Here is an 18,043-nt window from a genome sequence, read left to right on the forward strand (position 1 = left end):
GCGAACGACGGTTGAACAGCGAATTCAGGGCAGCGGTGTAGAAAACAAGCTCACCCAGAACGTCGTGTTACGATTAGCTACCATTCAGTGGAGGGAAAGGGGTGAGTTCGATTATTTCATCTGGAAATATTTCTTAAAATGTGACGAGAAATGTGCGTAAAATACACGTTTTTTGACAAAAGCTTGAAAATAAACTAAAGTATTCGTCCATTTTGATAAACATCCCTCCTACAGACCCTGTAAATGCGCCAGTATCAGTGATAAAATGATCAATTACAAGTTAAATCCTGCTTAAGAGAAAGTTAACAGTAAATATATTGGAAATATGAACAGTAAAATGTCTGATTGAGTGGTGTATTCTGTAGTACTAAAAACCCGGAAATCAGTTGCACTTCCGGTTCCCTCATCTTACAGTCAATGGATATTTTAAATAGGCTTTCAGGTAAATGCCTAAAGTGTCGTCAGATGATTAGGGTTGGGAGGTGAGAGAAGAAAAAAAGTTCTGATACACAAATATCTACTTATTTTCTGGACTTTTTAAGGGTTTATTTGCTGGACCCCAACCAGTGAACTAAAGGAAAAGTTCACCTTAAAAATACAAATTTAGTCTTTATCTATTCACTTCCATGTCAAAGTCAGGTGAAGTTTCATAGCCCACAAAACAATTCTGGAGCTTTTCAGCAAAACAGCATTGCAGCATTCTCCTAAACATCTGAAGCAGCTGGAGACTTTTTTTAAAAATGCAAAAAAAAAAAAAAAGCAACTGGCTCCATAAAGCTCATCCTCTGTAGCCAAATTAGCATCTTGATTCGTTCGGCGCCTATTAAAGAAATCACTGATTATTTATTCTTCACCTGTCCCTTTTTATCAGACATATTCTTGAGTAGAAGTGGCTATATTATCGAGAGCGGTGTAATTATGTGTTATTTCCACTCACACAGGTGCAGAATGTACAAGCTAGATGGTTGTAGTTGTTATAGCCAACTGTGCCGCAAAAATCAACAACATCAACAACACAGAAAGAAAAGAAAGTTCCTTGTAGCAGCTTTAATGTTGAAATTCACAGACCAGAATGACAAACTCTTTTCGTCAAATAAAGTGATTTTTAATTCTGATTCTGAGTTTCAGGAAAGGGACAAGGTAACTGTAGGTACAATGACGATTATGGTTAAAAAATAAATAGAAAATAATGGCAATTACAATGTGTTACAAAATATGTGGAATAGTTTACATATTAAAAAACTGTTTTTTTCTAGCAAATTTGCAGTTAAATAGTTCATAATTTTTCTTCCAAATATAACATTAATGTGTTGCTCAATTGGCAAAGAACATTATTTCTTCTTGTTTCCGTGTCTGACCGGTCGGAAAATCATCCGTAGAAAAAAACGTCAGCTTTAAAAAGTGGTATTAAGAATAATTTCTGCGTCTTTAACTGCATTACTGGATGTCAGCTGACTTTTCTGTCATACATGCGTTTGTACGACCTCAGATGATTTTTCTTTTTTTCTTTTTTTTACAATTGCTTTATAATTTTCTAACATACAGTATGTATACAGTGCCAACAATGATCCATTATCCAACTAATAACATTAAAATGACCATGATTAACAATTCATTTGATACACACACGTTCTCTAATGAAAACAGCTGATTATACAGTACATGAACCCGTGTCATGGTGGGTTACACATGAGAAACATACTAATAGCTTTCAAATGGCAGAAAATGCCATGACACACAGCTGTACTCATTTACAGTATGCTTGAAAAACCCCTCCAAAGAGGGTGAAAACCAACAGAGGAGAGAAAAGATGGGAGTTTTTATATTCTTCACAGTGCTGAAGGACGTCGGAGACACAATGAACCTCAGCGCTCTCCCAACTTCATGTGTAAAAAAATGTCTATTGTACATTTTTGTTTTTTTTCCTTCTTTAAAACGTGAGGTCACTATGGAATCTTTAACTTCGTCTTCTGAAACAAATGTGACCACTTTTAACTGCCCTTATCTTACATCATTATGTGTTAAAGGAACAGTTCACCCAAAAAATACGAGCCCACAAAACATTTCTGGAGCTTCACAGCAAAACAGCGATGCAGCTTTGTCCTAAGCAGCTGAAGCAGCTGGAACTCGTTTGTCCAAATTAATTTGTAAAGTCCATATTTACACCCTCAACGTGAGGTCCAGCTCCCACACTTTTAGCTTCGCAGCCACAGGGAAGATTTCAACTTTAAATAACATCTTTTCAAATAAATTTTGGACTCTCTGGGCTTCTGGAGACTTGGATTACACCAGACATGCTGTATGACACATTTTATGTTTTTTCTCTGTTGTTTTCTTACATTTTAAAGCCTCCAGCTGCTGCAACTGTTCTGCTGTGAAGCTCCCGAAATGTTTTGTGGATTACATAACTTCACCTGACTGTCCATCAACATGTGGGTGAGCAAATAAATAGAAATTCATTTTTTTGGGCGAACTGTTCCTTCAAAAGGATAATTCTCATGAAATTATAGATTTCTCTTGTTGTCAAAACATCCCATGTAAAAATCGAAATCAACACTCGATGTATCAACTAACAAGGAGCTGAAAAACCCAACACTGAGCCACACTGACTACGTTTACATTCACACTAGGGTCATGTAACCAACATATTCAGTTTGTTTATCCCAAATGTAGCCTCTTCTGATTAAATCATGTAGGAGATGTTGATATTATCAATATCAAAACAGTTTTCAGAGAATCAGTATGCTCGGAGAAGACATCAGAAACACCACGTTGGTTTCGTTGTTTGTTTTCTTTCATGGGAGGTGTTGACAATAAGAAATATGCAGAACATCACAAGCCTCAACCTTCATGCAGTGGTTCCCAAACTTACATCAGAGAGGTGAAAGTAAAGCACGGGAAAGTTTGTAAAAGTAAATTTAAAGCAGACGATAAATAAACAAACCCTGCACAGCGGTTAGAATATTATGAGAAGAGATTTTACAGCTCTGGAACAGTAAAACAATGACAATCATTACATATGTTGTCACAACGATCATGAGGTAAAGAGTAGAAATATGGTGTTTGTGCTGCAAAGTAATCCACCAGGAACGTGCGAGTGTGTGTGTGTGTGTGTGTGTGTGTGTGTGTGTGTGTGTGTGCGCGCTCGTTGAACGACAGAAAACGTTTGGGAACCAGAGCATTAATGGGTCCATAAACACACCCCAGCACTCGTCATCCTCCACTTGAGCTCATAAAATCTATAAATTAAATAGCGTATATTTAAATCCTTCAGCCTGTGGTTTGTGCTATAGTTTTAAATGCTGGTCTGCAGAGTCAGTGCCTATAGACAGTGTTCACATGTGAAAGTGTTCCCTCCTCTTCCTGTAGACTGCACTGAATGAGTGTCACAGTACAGCAGGACACTTCAAAAAGATAGAGATACACAAAAACACACTCGCAATTGTTCACACACTCACTCACACACACACACACTCACTCACTCACACAAAGTAGTGGGTGCTGTCTTCAACCAATGAGGGCAGGGCTACAGCGAACAGAGGAGCGGAGGCTGGACTGGAAGATGACCGTTGCTAAAGTCGTCAGTTGTTCTCGAACAGAGACAGCAGGTCGTCGCTGCTGTTGTTGGGGAGGTCGGGGGGGCCGAGGTACGACAGCAGCTCGTCGGGGTTTGTCAGCTCAGGGAGAAGCTAAACGACGGACGGAGAGAGGGAAGAAAGAGAAATTAAATTATCCAAACAATTACAGCTTAAACGTGTGGAAACAAAAGTTATCCTTGAGTAAAATTAAGACGCCAAGTTGAAATATGACTCTGACGCCAGAGAGCAACAGTCACAAACATTCATCAAGACTTATTTATGTTCATGACAGTTGTTACGTCACTCTCATGAACGGCCCTTTAAAAAAAAGAGGTACTGATATTTTTATCTTTCAATTAAAACAAGTCCTGTAAACGTTACACACTCTTATATAAGTGAACACATGATCAACAGTCATCCACTCACATCGAGTGCATGATCTGCTCCCTCTCCTCCAGGTGCTCCCGGCCCTCCCAGACCGAAGGAGCCTTCGCTCTGCAGCCGGGAATTCTGGGTGTTGGCGTTCCGCTGCGGCAGTGGACTGCCTGCGTCACCGAGACTCTGGTTACCGTGAACGCCTGAACTGTGCTGCTGGAGGACGCTGTGGGCGTGCTCGATTCGGCCAGGGTGAGGCGTCTGATGGTGGATGGACAAGAGGAGAATATTTATTTTATGGGCATAAAAATGACAAATTGACAAGCAGGTGAACACTGAACACGAGATGTTATCTAAGAGGCAGAGCAGCAGAAGTGTGTGACAGAAGACGAGGACAAACACTTTATTCTTTCTCTTAAAACCTTCAGCAGACAGCAGAGCAGCTGCCTGCGACAGGTGGTGTGTGGTTTAGTGGCTCGATATGTGAGTGACTATATTCTGAGTCAGTGCTGTCTACTTCAGGTTCAGTTAAAGACTCTTAACTGAGAACACAAGCCAGAAGGAAAAGACAAGTCGGTGTTACGTAACGGAGCACACAGTTAGTCCTCCAGGCACAAACCAGGGTCATCAGAGTTTTATATTTGAATTTCATTATTCATTTTTGTTTTAATGAATTCAGTTTAGTTTCCAGAGTGGGTTTGCTCGTTGAGTTTCTGAATTATTTCATCATAATATTAGTCAGGGGCGAGATTTAAAGGTGTAATTTGTAAGAAATGGGCTAACTGCTGCTCACTACACTCTCTGCTGGAGCGACTGGCTGCTGTTAGCACGTAGCTCAGTTAGCCGTGGAGCTAAGTGGCCATACTTAACCTACAGTTGAAATACATTGTTTTGGAATACATTTTAATACCTACATCATCAAATTTTAATAAGCTGCGCTTTGTGGTTTACTACATCTGCATGTAACATTAAACATGTAAAGACCCAACAATAATATAATAACAATAATCGTAGTAACATTAATCATATTCAAGATAAGAGAGCTCTGGTGTCGGCAGATATCTGACTCAGACCGGAGCTGAAAATAGTGGATCCGTCTCTAATTGTAACAGCCTCACATCCAGGCAGCGTGTGCCTCAGATTGAGTTGCGTAACAGATACCTTTAACTCAGAGCTCACGCAGCAGGTCCTTCTTGTCTGCGGTCTATTCATACTGATGCTCACTCAATCATTAAGAAAAAAAAAAGTACTGAGTGAGCAGAAGAGAAGAGACGCTCATCACTGTGGCCCGAGGCTACACCAAGAAGAGGACAGGAATGTATGTATGCGCCTGTGTGTTTGGTCATACTTGTGTTATGTAACAGTGGGGTGTTTTTTTTAAAGGTGTCTAACCTGCTCAGGCTGGTAGGAGAGCGGAGGAGGTGGTCCGGACGAGGCGTACTCTCCCAGTGTCGGGGTGCCGGGAGTGTTGGGGAAGTCTGTGAACGCCGTTTGGCTGGAGAATCCCTGGCTCCCTATGAAGCCAAAAGAAAACATTTATTACTTCCAGTGAGCAAATAAAAACAGGTCAGTGTAGACGGACTTTGTTTTCTCTTATGTAATAGAGACCAGCTGTAAGAGGACATATGCAGGGGGATGGGACTCACAGGTCTTTGCTCTGCTGCCTGAAATACTGTTCTGGGTCACCGCCCATCAAAGAGCTGATGACCTTTTTAACTGAGCAACAAAGTCTGATTGTGTACAGTATGTGTGCATATTACACACAATAAATACAGGACCAGTGGAGAGGGCTTACACCAGGTTTAAAAATATCTTCTGTACCTCAAAACACCAACAAAACAGTCAACATTTTCTCTCTTACATTGAAGATCTAATATCTCTTTAGGGGTGCATTGATTCTCCAAACCCATGATTTTATCTTCAGTTTTATGGTCACGATTCGGTAAAATGTTTCGATTTAAAACTCTTGTAATGGCCGTGATAGAGCTGTGGGAGCTGATCGTGGCCGTTCTGGACGATGCTGAGGCGTGTAAATCTGTGCAGAGCAGATCAAGCCAGACATTCTTTTTGAGGTGCACTTGAACACACCATGACAAACCTGTCGCTGCATATATCATTTTACCGTACAGAGCAGAGCAGATTTCAGAGTTTAAGACCTACACCTGAATGCACCATGAAGTTTCTATGAGAGTGAGATCCATCATTATGTACAAAATTATGTATGCCCTCCTTTGGAGCTTGGCAGACTGTTTACAACTCAGACATATTCTTCTAACGACATTTGCAGAAAACATGACGCCTCTGCAGCGCAAAAGTACTTCATTATGATGATTACGATACTTTACACATTTTATCTTTATCAAAACTGCAGCTTGGATATTAGATTTTACACTCCATTTCGATAATACTTTGATGAATTGTGCAGCTCTACTTCGATCTCACCACTAACTCTCACACAGTTTCCCTCTGGAGTGTTGACTCTACCTGGCCTGTTGTAGTCGGGGGTGTTTCTGCCCCCTGCAGTCATACTCTGGTAGGGCGACGACGCCGGACCCAGAGCGGCGATCATCTCCATCACATTAGGCAGCACCATGTGACTCGGGCTGACTGTTCGGCAGCGTTTCAGGACCGGACCGTCGGGCTCCTCCTTTATGTGCAGGTCTGGTTTGACGGGCACCGGCCTCCAACCACACACCGGGTCTATGGTGATCTCCTCGTAGTCCGAACTGAGAGAGAGGAAGACAAAGGAGGGTTACTGGACATCAGACAGAGGATTAGGTATCACCATATTTACATGAAATCCACATGTGAGCACTTACTTCTGGATGTAGACAAGAATCCCGAGCATGTACTGGTCGACCTCGAGCCCCTCGAGCAGAGCGGTTTTACTGTGAACGACAGGAACAAGCTGCTGGTTACGTTTCACGCTGAGAACATCTGATATTAAAACACGTGATGAGACGTCGATATCGTACGTACTTGCACACCGGACATCTCCAGGTCCCTCTTTCACAATTCAGCTGCAAATATGACTCCAGGTCGAAACACTACAAAACAAAGACATCAGTGTGAGAGTGATTCACTTACATGTACACTGTAGGTGCGTGTATACGTGTGTGTGTGAGCGTACCTGTATGTGTCTGCAGTCGTGACCTCTGGCTGGCAGCTGGATTCGTCTGAACGTGATCGGACATTTGAGGGAAACTTTAATTGCCGTCTGCTCGACGCCGTCCTCTCCGTTCAGACCGGGGGTCCCAGGGATGGTGCCGCTGCTGAAATTTCTCTTTACTGAAACAAAAAGATAAAAAAGGAGGCAGAATTACTTTACTGCTGACATAACCCCATATATCATGTTGTCTTTAGAGGGTTTTTTGTCCGTCGTTAAGCTTCTTCCTGAGACAAAGTTGTTCTGATTCTGGAGATGTGTTAAACTTGATGATACTGTAAAATATGACAACTTTATAGAAAAGGAGAGCGGTCTAAATGTGGGTCTTAAAGGAAAATGAGTTTGCTTTTGAGTATTTTATCCATTTCATGTTCATTTAGAGGATATTTAGATCAAATGACGGTGGCTCACTCTTAGTGATGCAGTGCTCTGCAGGCAGGAGCCTCTTCTTCATCAGACCCTGCAGGACAGACCTGACAGACGGCCGGTGAACCAACTGCAACACAAACAGGTGGGACTACGGAGAGAGAGGAGGGACAAAATGAGTTTAAAATGAGATCTTAATACAAGATATATAAATGTGTTGTATTCTAGGAACGCCAGAGAGGAGGGACACTTACACAACAGCAGGCCGTTACTGTGATCTGTACCGTGTTACGTCCTGGCTGACACACTTGCTTCAGGTACAAGGGCTTGTGGGAAGTTTTGTTGTCGCCTCTTTCGATGCACAGAGGAGTCGCGTTGACACTCACCTGAAACAGATACAGAAAAAACAGGTGATGATTTTTCTGACAGTCAGTCTGATCAGAAAGCCCTTAAAATACCCATAAATATTATGATAATTGTAATTCAGAAGGAAGAGTTTCATGTTAAGGCTGGTGATGAGGACTTACTTGCACTGATGCAGGCCAGTTAGTGTTCATCTGTCGGTCCTCGTGGTGGTAACACTTGAACTGCAGCTCCAGATCAGGCCTGCAGGGGGCGACACAACACAAACCATCAGGGACAGACTGGGTGGGGTTATCAAACATTCCTCATTTGTTTTTCCTCATCTGGTGCTTTTTAAAATCACTCAGGAAGAGGTGTGCTGCTCTGAATTCACACTGAAGCCACATAATATGTTACAGAGGAAGATAACACAACGAAAGACACATTTTGTTGATGATTTTGTTGATTAAACACCAGATGATGTTGAAAATCAAGCATTTTTCAAGGAGTATATTCAAACTGAAGCATATTCTGGACATAAAGGTTTAAATTAAGCATTTTCCATTCTTCCAAGACTCTGTTTTGTTTTTGTTTTTTTTACTAGGTTTTTTAATCGTCCAACAAAGATACGAAACAGGAAACACAGGATATGAGAGTGTGATGGAGCGTCTTTGTACCTCATCATGAGTGTTTTGTAGACGGAGTCTCTCAGCTGGAAGGCGTGGTTACTGACGGCCAGGTTGTGCTCCAGTCTGAACGGCTCCAGCACGATGCCGTCTCGTACTGGGAACGTCAGACGCAGGTCGTCGCTCGGGTTACCTGGACAAGAAAATTGCTTTTAGGTCGTTTTCACTGCACAGTAACAAAAAGCATTGAGACAGAGAGCGTGCTTCCTGATGTGTGTTCACTGCAGAGCGTCTCACCTGTGGAGACCTGCTGGGTGTTGATGTTGGGTTTGATGTCCGGGGGAAGGTAGGGGGGTTTCGTGTCCTGGCCTGGGGACAGGTAGGGAGGTATGGACGTCCCAGGTGTCATCGGCGGCGTGGGATTCCCTCCCATCGGAGAGCTGGGATACCCGGGCATCACTCCACCCCGACCTGGCTGAGAGACGACGAATGACAACGAGTGTTTAGAACTTCAGAGTATCTCATTAAACATCCGAAAGTATATTTCCATGCATTATTACTGACTTTGACTTAAGAAAGGTGAGTTTAGTGTATATGTATGAGTTACCCCGCTCACTGCAGCCTGTGTGAAGGCATTGTATCCTCCAGCTCCTCCAGATGGCAGGCCGCCCTGACCGTTGAACGGCTCTGACTGGAGAACAAAGACAGGAAACGATCAGCTGATGATCCAACGATTATTAGGAATTTCTCTGCTGTTAGTAATTTGATCCAACACCAACAAAGCAGACAGAGAGGGCTGCACCTAACACTTACTTTCATTATCGAATTTGGGCTTAGCAGCTTTTTAAGAGTAAAGTTCAGATACTTTTCAAACAAGGTACCAAAACTAAAAATGTCCTTTATCATCACATCTTGTTACAATAATGTACATAGTGTTTTTGTTTATTTTAGCAGCTGATTAACAGTAACTTCATGTTTCCATCGTGATTATTAAATGTTTCCTCATTTTAACAACAACCAATGATTGTTTTCATTGTCAGTGATTAGCTGTTTGGTAAGAAATTGTTAAAACAAAGAGCATCAGTGTGTCCAAAATCTCAAGATGACATCCTTAAATGTCTTGTTTTGTCCACAAGCCAAATACATTCAGTTTACTGTCACAGACGAGGAAAGAAAAGCAGCAAATATTCACAGTTAAGAAGCTGGAATCATCAATGTTTGCCTTTATCTTCCATTAGCGCCTGAGGGGACGTGAGCGTGTTTGGCTTCGCTCTATTGTTCATTAATGAATGTCTTGAAAGTGACAACATCATCCAAAGTCTTAAGCTCTTAAGTGGTTTTTATTTCGGCTCCAGAGGCCGAGATATAAAAAGGTTTTAGTGAATGCTGATGATGCTGTCAAGTTTTTATAGAAAACGTTTTAGAATGCATTTTTAATGGGTCAGCCGAACTCTCAACAGGATAACAGATTAACAAAACAGTTGGGGATTAATTTAATAGCTGAAAACTAAATTGATTCATTGTTGCAGCGCGACAGGAGACAACAAACAAATATGACAACGGGATTCAGTTCAAATATTAAAAGAATTGCTGGTTTTCTAGTTTCTGTAGTGATTGATGTAAAATCCACCAAAGTTTTTAAGACTGAACGAACCCTTAATGACTGATATTTATATATAATCATACATCGTCATCCAGAGTCAGTCTGGCTCTGATCTGTGAAGGAAAGCACAGTGGCAGTGATCACCTTGTAATACTGAGGAGGATTGGGCTGACCGGCTCCGGGAGGAAACTGTCCCGGGTTGTGTGATGCAGATGTGTACTGTCCCATGAGGGGCATCCGACTGGTGGGGTAAGAGGGTGAGGGGGCACAGCGCTGCGGTGGACCAGCTGGGTACTGCAGAGGCTGGTTAGGGTACCCGGACATCCCGCCAGAGCCGTACTGCTGCACCGGAAAACCCTGGAGACAGAAAGTAAAACAGAGACAGGAGGAGTTACTCAACTGTTTGGAGTCTATTGAGAAATACGAGCTACAGAGGCTCGGTTAAAGGCGCAGGTAAAAATGGAAGAATTAGTAGAACACCACAACACTGACTCACCTAATCTCTTTGTTTACACATGTACTGTGTCTAGGTGTTACACCTCTCTCGTCTATTTGATTCTCATTTCTGTTCTTTCCCCTCAACAAAACTGCCCCACATCCAGACCCAAAGAGTACAAGATGTCCCAGTTATGATGTTGACAAATAATGAACATTAAGCAGAGCCTCTAATATGCTATTAAAGGCCTTTAAGTGTGAGCCTACACGTTCATTTATGCATGAAGCATGTGAGGTAAAAGTGGTAAATTCCCATTATGTGTTAGCATCAGGCTAACACCACTGACCTCTGAATGAAAAGGTCGTTTGAGCCCCTGTGGTCCCCCTGGATACCCTGCGTGCTGGGGCATCTTCTGAGCCTGGGCAGGGTGAGAGGGATACAAGCCTCCGGTGGTGGGTGGAGGTCCGGGCCTGGAGGAGACCATCCCCGGAGGAGGGCCGCGGGGGCCCGAATGGGACAGGAACTGGGTGCTGTAAGAGGATGCTCCACCCATCTGAGAGGGAAAGGGAAGTACGACAGCAGGGGTAAAAACACAGAGACATGGTTGCCAAGTCCCGGCCTCAGAGAAATCATGACAATCAAGTTGTGGTTTGGCATTGAATTTCTCTGCTTGAACATCATGAAATCCTCTAAAGGAGTCCATCCCTTTTCTAAGAAAGTCGGTCTAAGAGATGGACGAGTCAGGACAGATTTCTTCCTCTCCTTTCTGCCTTGTTTAATTTAAATACGCAGCAACATCAGCAGAAATAAGTTGATTGATACGTGACGTTTTACAGCCTCTACTTACTTTACTTATTTACCTGAAAGCAGAAATCTTAGACAGAATTAATCACAGTGTTTTCTAAACTTCAACACTGACTCTTGTTTTGTAAATGAGCCTATATAGTAAACAGTCTGGCAAGAGAGAGCAGTGTCAAATTATGCGATGTCTCGGCTGTTAATAGGAGACATGTGGCATGAATCTGTGGAAGCAGCAGAGAACCAGCTTCTGCTTCGCAGCCCTCCCACAGTCCTGGAAACAAACATCACAACTCCAAACCAGCCGGCGTGTGTGAAAGTGGTAAAAAACGGTCTAAAGAGCTGTAATTAACTTTAAAATCTTCAACTTTTCAAAGAAAAAATAAAGCTAAACATAAGCAAAAAGCAACTTTTAGCTCAGATTAAATGTGGTTATTCATTACAAACTGCAGAGACAGCTGGGACCACACCTTGTCATGACTAAGATTACCCATGATTCATTGCATCAAACATCATATAAGTTAACATATGTTGAGCCTAGCATAAAAAACAAGTTATGTTGACAATATCAATGTATACTATTTGGAATGTTATTCATAGATTTGAATAGATAATTTCCCCAAAAAAACAACAATTGTCTCCTTACAGCTCTTCAAGCATAATCCAATCTCTAAAGGCCCAGTCATTCTAAATTGTTTTTTCAGGCCGAGATCTTTTGCTCTTTTGCCATCAAGCTAAAAGCTTTAACACACATCCCGTCTGAAGTTGCCGCACAAGCTCGACCGCCCATCAGGGGTCTGAATAACGTCTTTTCAAATCAATTTGGGATCTCTGGGCTTCCATCAGGCATCCTCAGTTGTAGATAGAGACCTGATTTCTAGACAGTCAATAAGACTTTTGCACTAAGTAGTAAAGTCTGCGTTCTGTCACACATTTGGCAGAGCAGATGGTAACGCTACGTTTTATACAACCCTGATTACTGGGATGCGTGTAAAAACATAAATTAAATCAAAGAATGTGATAATGAGCTAATCCTTTAGGACACATACTCAATTGAAAACAACATAAAAAAGATATATTTAATGTTTTACCTCAACTGCTTATTCTGAATTTGATGACAGCTACACTTAAAAAAAAAAAATTGGGATGGGGCAACAAAAGACCGGCAACATGTGGAGTGTTTGCATCTGCACCAGATGTAGTTTTTAGGAAAAAGACATGAATGAAATGCCCCTGGTCTGACAGTCACCTGGTAGAGACATTTACCTGTCCATAGCTCAGCTCCTGGTTCTGTTTCTCCTGTATTGCGGCTACAGTTGCCGTAGCAGTGGCAGTTGCTGTGGCAGCGGCGGCGGCAACAGCGGCAGCAGCAGCCTGAGTGAAGTCAGAGGGAGGACGGACGCCCAGACCAGCACCTCCACTGTTACCAGAGTAACTGCACGGGGAAGACGGGGAGATGAGTGGGCAGCATGAGTGTGTGAGGTTTTCGTCATGAGCGTGAGTCAGAGCGGTGGGTGAGAGCAGCCACGCTGACATATGCTGATGATAAATGCAGCAGAAAGAGCCTGAAATAAAACGGCTACATAAAAATACAGTTCTCAACCATCAGAGTCGTGTGGGGGAGAGAAATAATGTTCCGTGGAAATTGTGAATTCTTCACTCAATAGATGTTAATAATGTTCGTCAGCTCTCTGCTGTAAATAGCTCTAATGTTGTTTCTTTACTTGAACCTTCATTATCTTTATTTCCTGGTTTCATTGTGTTTTGTCACACATTAAAAAAAAGTTACAAACAGAGAAGGATGCTCTTCTGGGGAGTCTCCTGTTATGTGTGACAGATATTCAAGGGTGAAGTCAGATGAAACAGGCGCTGAGATACTTCAGATTGAGCAGCAAGAACAAGATACAAAACAAAAATGTTTGTACAAGTTGTTTTTGATTTTTGTGGATTTCAGTCACAGGTGACTTTGTAGCCCTGCTGGCAACATGGATCTAAAGATGGCAATGGTCCAGGTGGAAATATCTCAACAACTGTTACAGTGATTGTCATGAAAGTTTGGTTCAAACATTCCTGGTCCACAGAGGATGAATACTAGTCTCTCTGTCGATCCCTTAACTTTCCAATCAGGTAACCTGCCGCACCAGATTGCTGTAACACAGAACCACCTGGAAAGTCTCAGCTGTACTTGGTTTTTACTGCTAATTACTAAGTGTTAGCATGCTAAGCTAATACAACTGCTCAGCGTTAGCCTGTTTGCATCATCGTTGTTAGCAATTAGGCCGAGTGATTCACGGTCCCACTGTCACTGAGCAGCTCAGGATACAATGCTTTTCACAGGATCAGGTTCATGCAAACAATTAATCTTTTTCAGAATTTTAAGTGATTTTGATGAAAGAATCATAATTTTAAGCTTTTAAGCCACAACCACTGGAAATGTGACTGATGATGATTATTTTAAAGGTTCTGGCAAAGATAGAAAACAAGCCTCTCAAAGCCGACAGTGGGTTGTGGGATTAAACCATGATGAGTCATATTCGTTTGCAGTCATACTGAAAGTAAAATTCAGTGTTGAATTCGCTCCCAGACGACATTAAGTGAAGAGGAATCCGGTTTACCTTCCACCGTAGGCTGAGGCGGGGTTGTAAGCAGCGCTGGGACGTCCGTACATGACCGGCTGGCCGTAACCTTTAGAAACAGCCTCGCCATACGACTGCTGGCCCATGAACTGGGAGCCCATTCCTGGACCCATACCGGGGCTGCCACCGGGCATCATGTGACCGCCAGAGCTCTCACCCGGACCCATGTGTCCACCGAACACCTACGATGGAAACAAGAGAGGTGTTACCACAGTGAACTGTCATGTGAAACCATAACGTGGGGAATAAGTGAAGTAAACTAGGGGGATGTTGGGGGTCGGAGAAACTGATGTTCACACACAAAGATGACACTTTACAGTCAGACCGACTCCGAGGAGTCACAATGAAAGTGAAACTGGAACCAAACAAGAAGCAACAAGTAGACCAAGGCTGACATCTCTGTTTGAAAACTCAAAGATCCGTGAAATTAAATAAATGATGGTACGTGAAATCAGCACAATCAGAGGACTGACAGAATGATCTTTATACGGTTACGAAAATGTAATTTTATATAATATGAGGCTTGTTGGTATTTAAATCAAACAGTCTTTGTTCTGCAGCTCTCCTACATCCTTCCCGAGATAACAAAGTCGATAAAACGCTTCAACTCCTACACTTATTCAACAAATATGCAGCACTGTGAGAAGCTTGAGACCTTATTTTAATAAGATGTAAGAATAACAATGAAAAACGCTCTAGAGGAGGAGTGAAAGTGTTTTTTTCTTTAAGAGCGAGACAGATTTATCAAGCCGCTCACTCCTACTTGCAGTGAAGTGTAGGTGTGACCTCTAACAGCAGCCTTTAACGGTTTATTTACGACTTCATGAGCTCACATCAGTGGTATGATGCGTGGATTGAGCCTACGACTGCTTCATTGATAACTGTCTTCATTCTTCATCATTTTTATTGTCATTTCTATGAATTCACAAGTATCTCCGACAACAAATAATAAACATTTAATTAAGACCACACCGAAGTTTGGAGGAGGTGTTCTACATCAAGGAAACATAATCACAGACGTTACTTGAGAAATAAATCACACTTAACAACACTGGTGTCCACCTGAGGAATGTAAGTCTAATATTCACTCTCTCTTAGCTAGTTTTTTTGTCTCCACCAACTCCTGAGGGAAACATCTGACTCCCTAACTGCTGAATGCTCCACTATGTTCACCAGCGTCCACACCAAGAACGATCACTACAACCATAACTATTAAGATACCAACATGAGGGTCCACACTGATGACCGATAAAAGTTCTGTAAACAGTAATGCCAAGTCGCGCTGCAGGGAAATGGATATTGATAACCTGTTCCTGCTGTACATTGTCCTGTACTTCTGACAACATTATGTCGTACAGAGCATCAAACTTCAGAGATCCCATCATCACCAGAGATAGTTTAGCAGTTTGTCTCAGGGAAAATTATGTTTGCAGTCTAATATAGGTTATATAAACATTTATTGAGTTGCACCAATATCAAAGAATTAGTTATTTAAGTAGCCAATCAGTGCTATCAATTATCTTACATAAAAGAGATCGGCTACAGCTGGAAACTAACATTATAATCACTCCTGCAACATTATTTTCTAGGAAGACTTCCCCAGAGTCAAGCTAAGCGACGTTCCTGTGATTTCAGGTGTATTTTGATTGGCTGTCAGTGTTTCTATAATTCATCAAATCGCTCTCAAAGTGATGCCAACGATGTTGTTCCCTGCTTTGCAGTTACAGGTTCCTGGTGTGGACCTCCCTCTACTGTATCTGTCTGGTGGTTTAGAGCTTTTTATTTGAAAATGACACCATGACAGCAGTCAGAATAAACCAAAACAGTGAAGCTGCAGCTGGACAGATTAGTAACGAGCTGAAACTCATTTTAAAGCTTTGTAAAACAAAGATGAGCTGCAGATTCAGGTGATGATTATTCCAAGATCAATCCTTTTACACCGATTCATTATTATAATAAAAAACGTAGATTACAGCCCCTTTAATTCAATAGAAATATTAAAGATTTTATTTACAATTTCACTCAAATATAATGCTGTTCTTCTACTGTAGCAGTCTGATAAATATGAGCCTTGACTGAATTCATTCTATTATAAAAAAACAAAAGCTTTTATCTGCTATTGTTCTGACTGATGTCGTATCATTGCGGCACATAAAACAGGAGGAAATAAAAAAACGTCCCTTGGTGCTGAGACATGTGTTACCTGGCTGTGTGTGGGATTGGTCACGCCCCACACTGTGGTTACTACAGAGAGAGATCCTGCGTGCTGATTGGTGCCTGGTTGCCAGGAGACTGGGTCATTTAGGAAGGGGCCGTCAGTGCTGCAGGAGGATATGAAGCCGAGTTACTGGGATGGTTAGGAAGGTTCAGGAGAGCATTCATCCAGATATCAATAACCGCACAGTGTCAGAGGATTTGTTATCACTTCCTCGTTAACAACTAAAGTGTCTTTAACACCTGATTAGGGCTGAGCTGTCCGGCAGCAGCGCAGAGACAGTATTGGATAAAAGACTGTCGATATATCATTTACACCTCGGTGAGCTAACGATTAACCTGAGCATGGTTTATTCATCTGACGGTTGAGGTTACCCTCCGCTTCCTCCTTTTAAACCATTTCCTCAACAGGAAACTACCACAACAGCGATACTGTCAGACCACATGTGCAGACAGCATAACTGATGTGTTATTTGCCAATTTTCACAAAGGACCATCAGCTTCAGTCGACATTTTTTCACATACACGAGATCTGATTTCACTGCTGGTCTTTTCTTTATCTTTCTTTCCTTCTTTTTTACAAATCAGGCACATTTTTTTTCCCGAGGCTGCTTGTCGTGTCAGTGAGCTGGCAGCACGTCTCTTTCTTTCATGGCTGTCTGGAGAGAAACAGAGCAGTCAACAGGCTTTGTGGCTGCGCTCAATTAAAGAGGGTTTTTGGCTGGAGTAAACTTAATGGAGATGCTTCCAAAGAGGCTGAACAGAGAACGCCCAGCAGTCGATCGCCTTCACAGTTTATAACTGAGGATTTGAAGCTAACCTGTTTGGCAGCATTCATTATTTAAACGACAACCTGCAGAGGAAACAAATCTTTTTTTGCAGTGACACCACGCATGCCTCTTAAATTTATGCCATTTTGAATTTATAGTTTGAATAATTCATTTTCTTTTGGCATTTTTCTGCAAATATTATTAGTTTTTCCTCTTTGCTTTGGAATGACAAACAACTTGACTTCACTTCGAACTGTGTTTCACTGCATCACATTCTAGTTCTGTGATTATGTTGCACATATTTTACCTCACTGAATATCACTTTTTCCCTCATCTCATGTCATATCAGGTACTCCACTTACACAAGGCTTAAGAGCTGTCCACACCGAGAATGATCACTGTAAGATTAACCGTGTGAGCGTCCGCACTGATGAGCGCTAACGTTCTGTAAACGGAGGAACCGAGCACACGCTGCATGCTCCAGCTGTGTCTGCAGCTTAGGAAGATGGATATTGATAACCTGTTACAGCTCTATGTTGTGCAGAGAAACAAAAAGAAACCCCTCAGAAGGAGTTAAGAGAATCTAGCACTTGCTTAAAAGCTAGAAGGTAATTTTATAAGTACTCTTGCAACAAGGGATGTTTCGGTAAATTCAGATGGATTCTGATTGGCTGTTAGTGTTTCTATCGTTCATCAAACCCTCTGAGTGTGACACAAACGATATAGTTCCTCGCTGTTGTTATTGTTGTGGCGACAAGTTAATAGTGACAATAATTTATAGTCAGTTATTGGTCTTGGTGTGTTGACTTTAAATATATCACATTCTATTTGCGTGATTATATTTTTCTATATTATAGCCTGACCAATATATCTGTTTGATATTACTGCCGATATTGGCCCAAGACACACATATCAGTATCAGCATTTTATTCTTAGTCTATCATTTCACTGCTCTGGTGTCATTTTATAATAAAATTTACTAAACTTTATTTATATAGCACCTTTAAAAACAGAGTTTACAAAGTGCTTTGGCAGTCAAGCAAAGCCGGAAACTCAGGACGACAATATTGCAGAATAAACACTCAACAGTCGAGCCAAACAGTATAATCTGAGGTGAGAACAGAAAAAATGTA

General features: G+C 41.8%; 1 protein-coding gene and 1 long non-coding RNA gene across 5 annotated transcripts in view; one reads left to right on the forward strand and one right to left on the reverse strand.

The window, feature by feature from the left end:
• Positions 1-5,528, forward strand: LOC115592639 (uncharacterized). Its single transcript, XR_003986196.1, has 3 exons — positions 1-101; positions 4,037-4,205; positions 5,337-5,528. It is a non-coding gene; the product is annotated as an uncharacterized LOC115592639 (long non-coding RNA).
• zmiz2 (zinc finger, MIZ-type containing 2) overlaps positions 1,033-18,043 on the reverse strand; it is a 27,911-nt gene continuing 10,900 nt past the window's right edge. For 3 of the 4 annotated variants that reach the window (XM_030435644.1, XM_030435645.1, XM_030435646.1), the window contains exons 3-20: positions 16,130-16,247; positions 13,906-14,108; positions 12,557-12,725; positions 10,839-11,045; positions 10,201-10,413; positions 9,061-9,144; positions 8,751-8,928; positions 8,505-8,646; positions 8,013-8,091; positions 7,740-7,871; positions 7,531-7,636; positions 7,084-7,241; positions 6,933-7,000; positions 6,773-6,841; positions 6,438-6,679; positions 5,346-5,467; positions 4,005-4,214; positions 1,033-3,689 (exon numbers count right to left, since the gene is read on the reverse strand). In XM_030435644.1, the coding sequence (XP_030291504.1) occupies positions 3,582-3,689; positions 4,005-4,214; positions 5,346-5,467; positions 6,438-6,679; positions 6,773-6,841; positions 6,933-7,000; positions 7,084-7,241; positions 7,531-7,636; positions 7,740-7,871; positions 8,013-8,091; positions 8,505-8,646; positions 8,751-8,928; positions 9,061-9,144; positions 10,201-10,413; positions 10,839-11,045; positions 12,557-12,725; positions 13,906-14,108; positions 16,130-16,247 (2,608 nt within the window). In that variant the 3' untranslated portion in view covers positions 1,033-3,581. The remainder of the gene's footprint in view (positions 3,690-4,004; positions 4,215-5,345; positions 5,468-6,437; positions 6,680-6,772; positions 6,842-6,932; positions 7,001-7,083; positions 7,242-7,530; positions 7,637-7,739; positions 7,872-8,012; positions 8,092-8,504; positions 8,647-8,750; positions 8,929-9,060; positions 9,145-10,200; positions 10,414-10,838; positions 11,046-12,556; positions 12,726-13,905; positions 14,109-16,129; positions 16,248-18,043) is intronic. The other variant, XM_030435647.1, reaches the window with a different exon arrangement.

This window comes from Sparus aurata, chromosome 12 (genome assembly GCF_900880675.1).
Source record: "Sparus aurata chromosome 12, fSpaAur1.1, whole genome shotgun sequence".
NCBI lineage: Eukaryota > Metazoa > Chordata > Actinopteri > Spariformes > Sparidae > Sparus > Sparus aurata.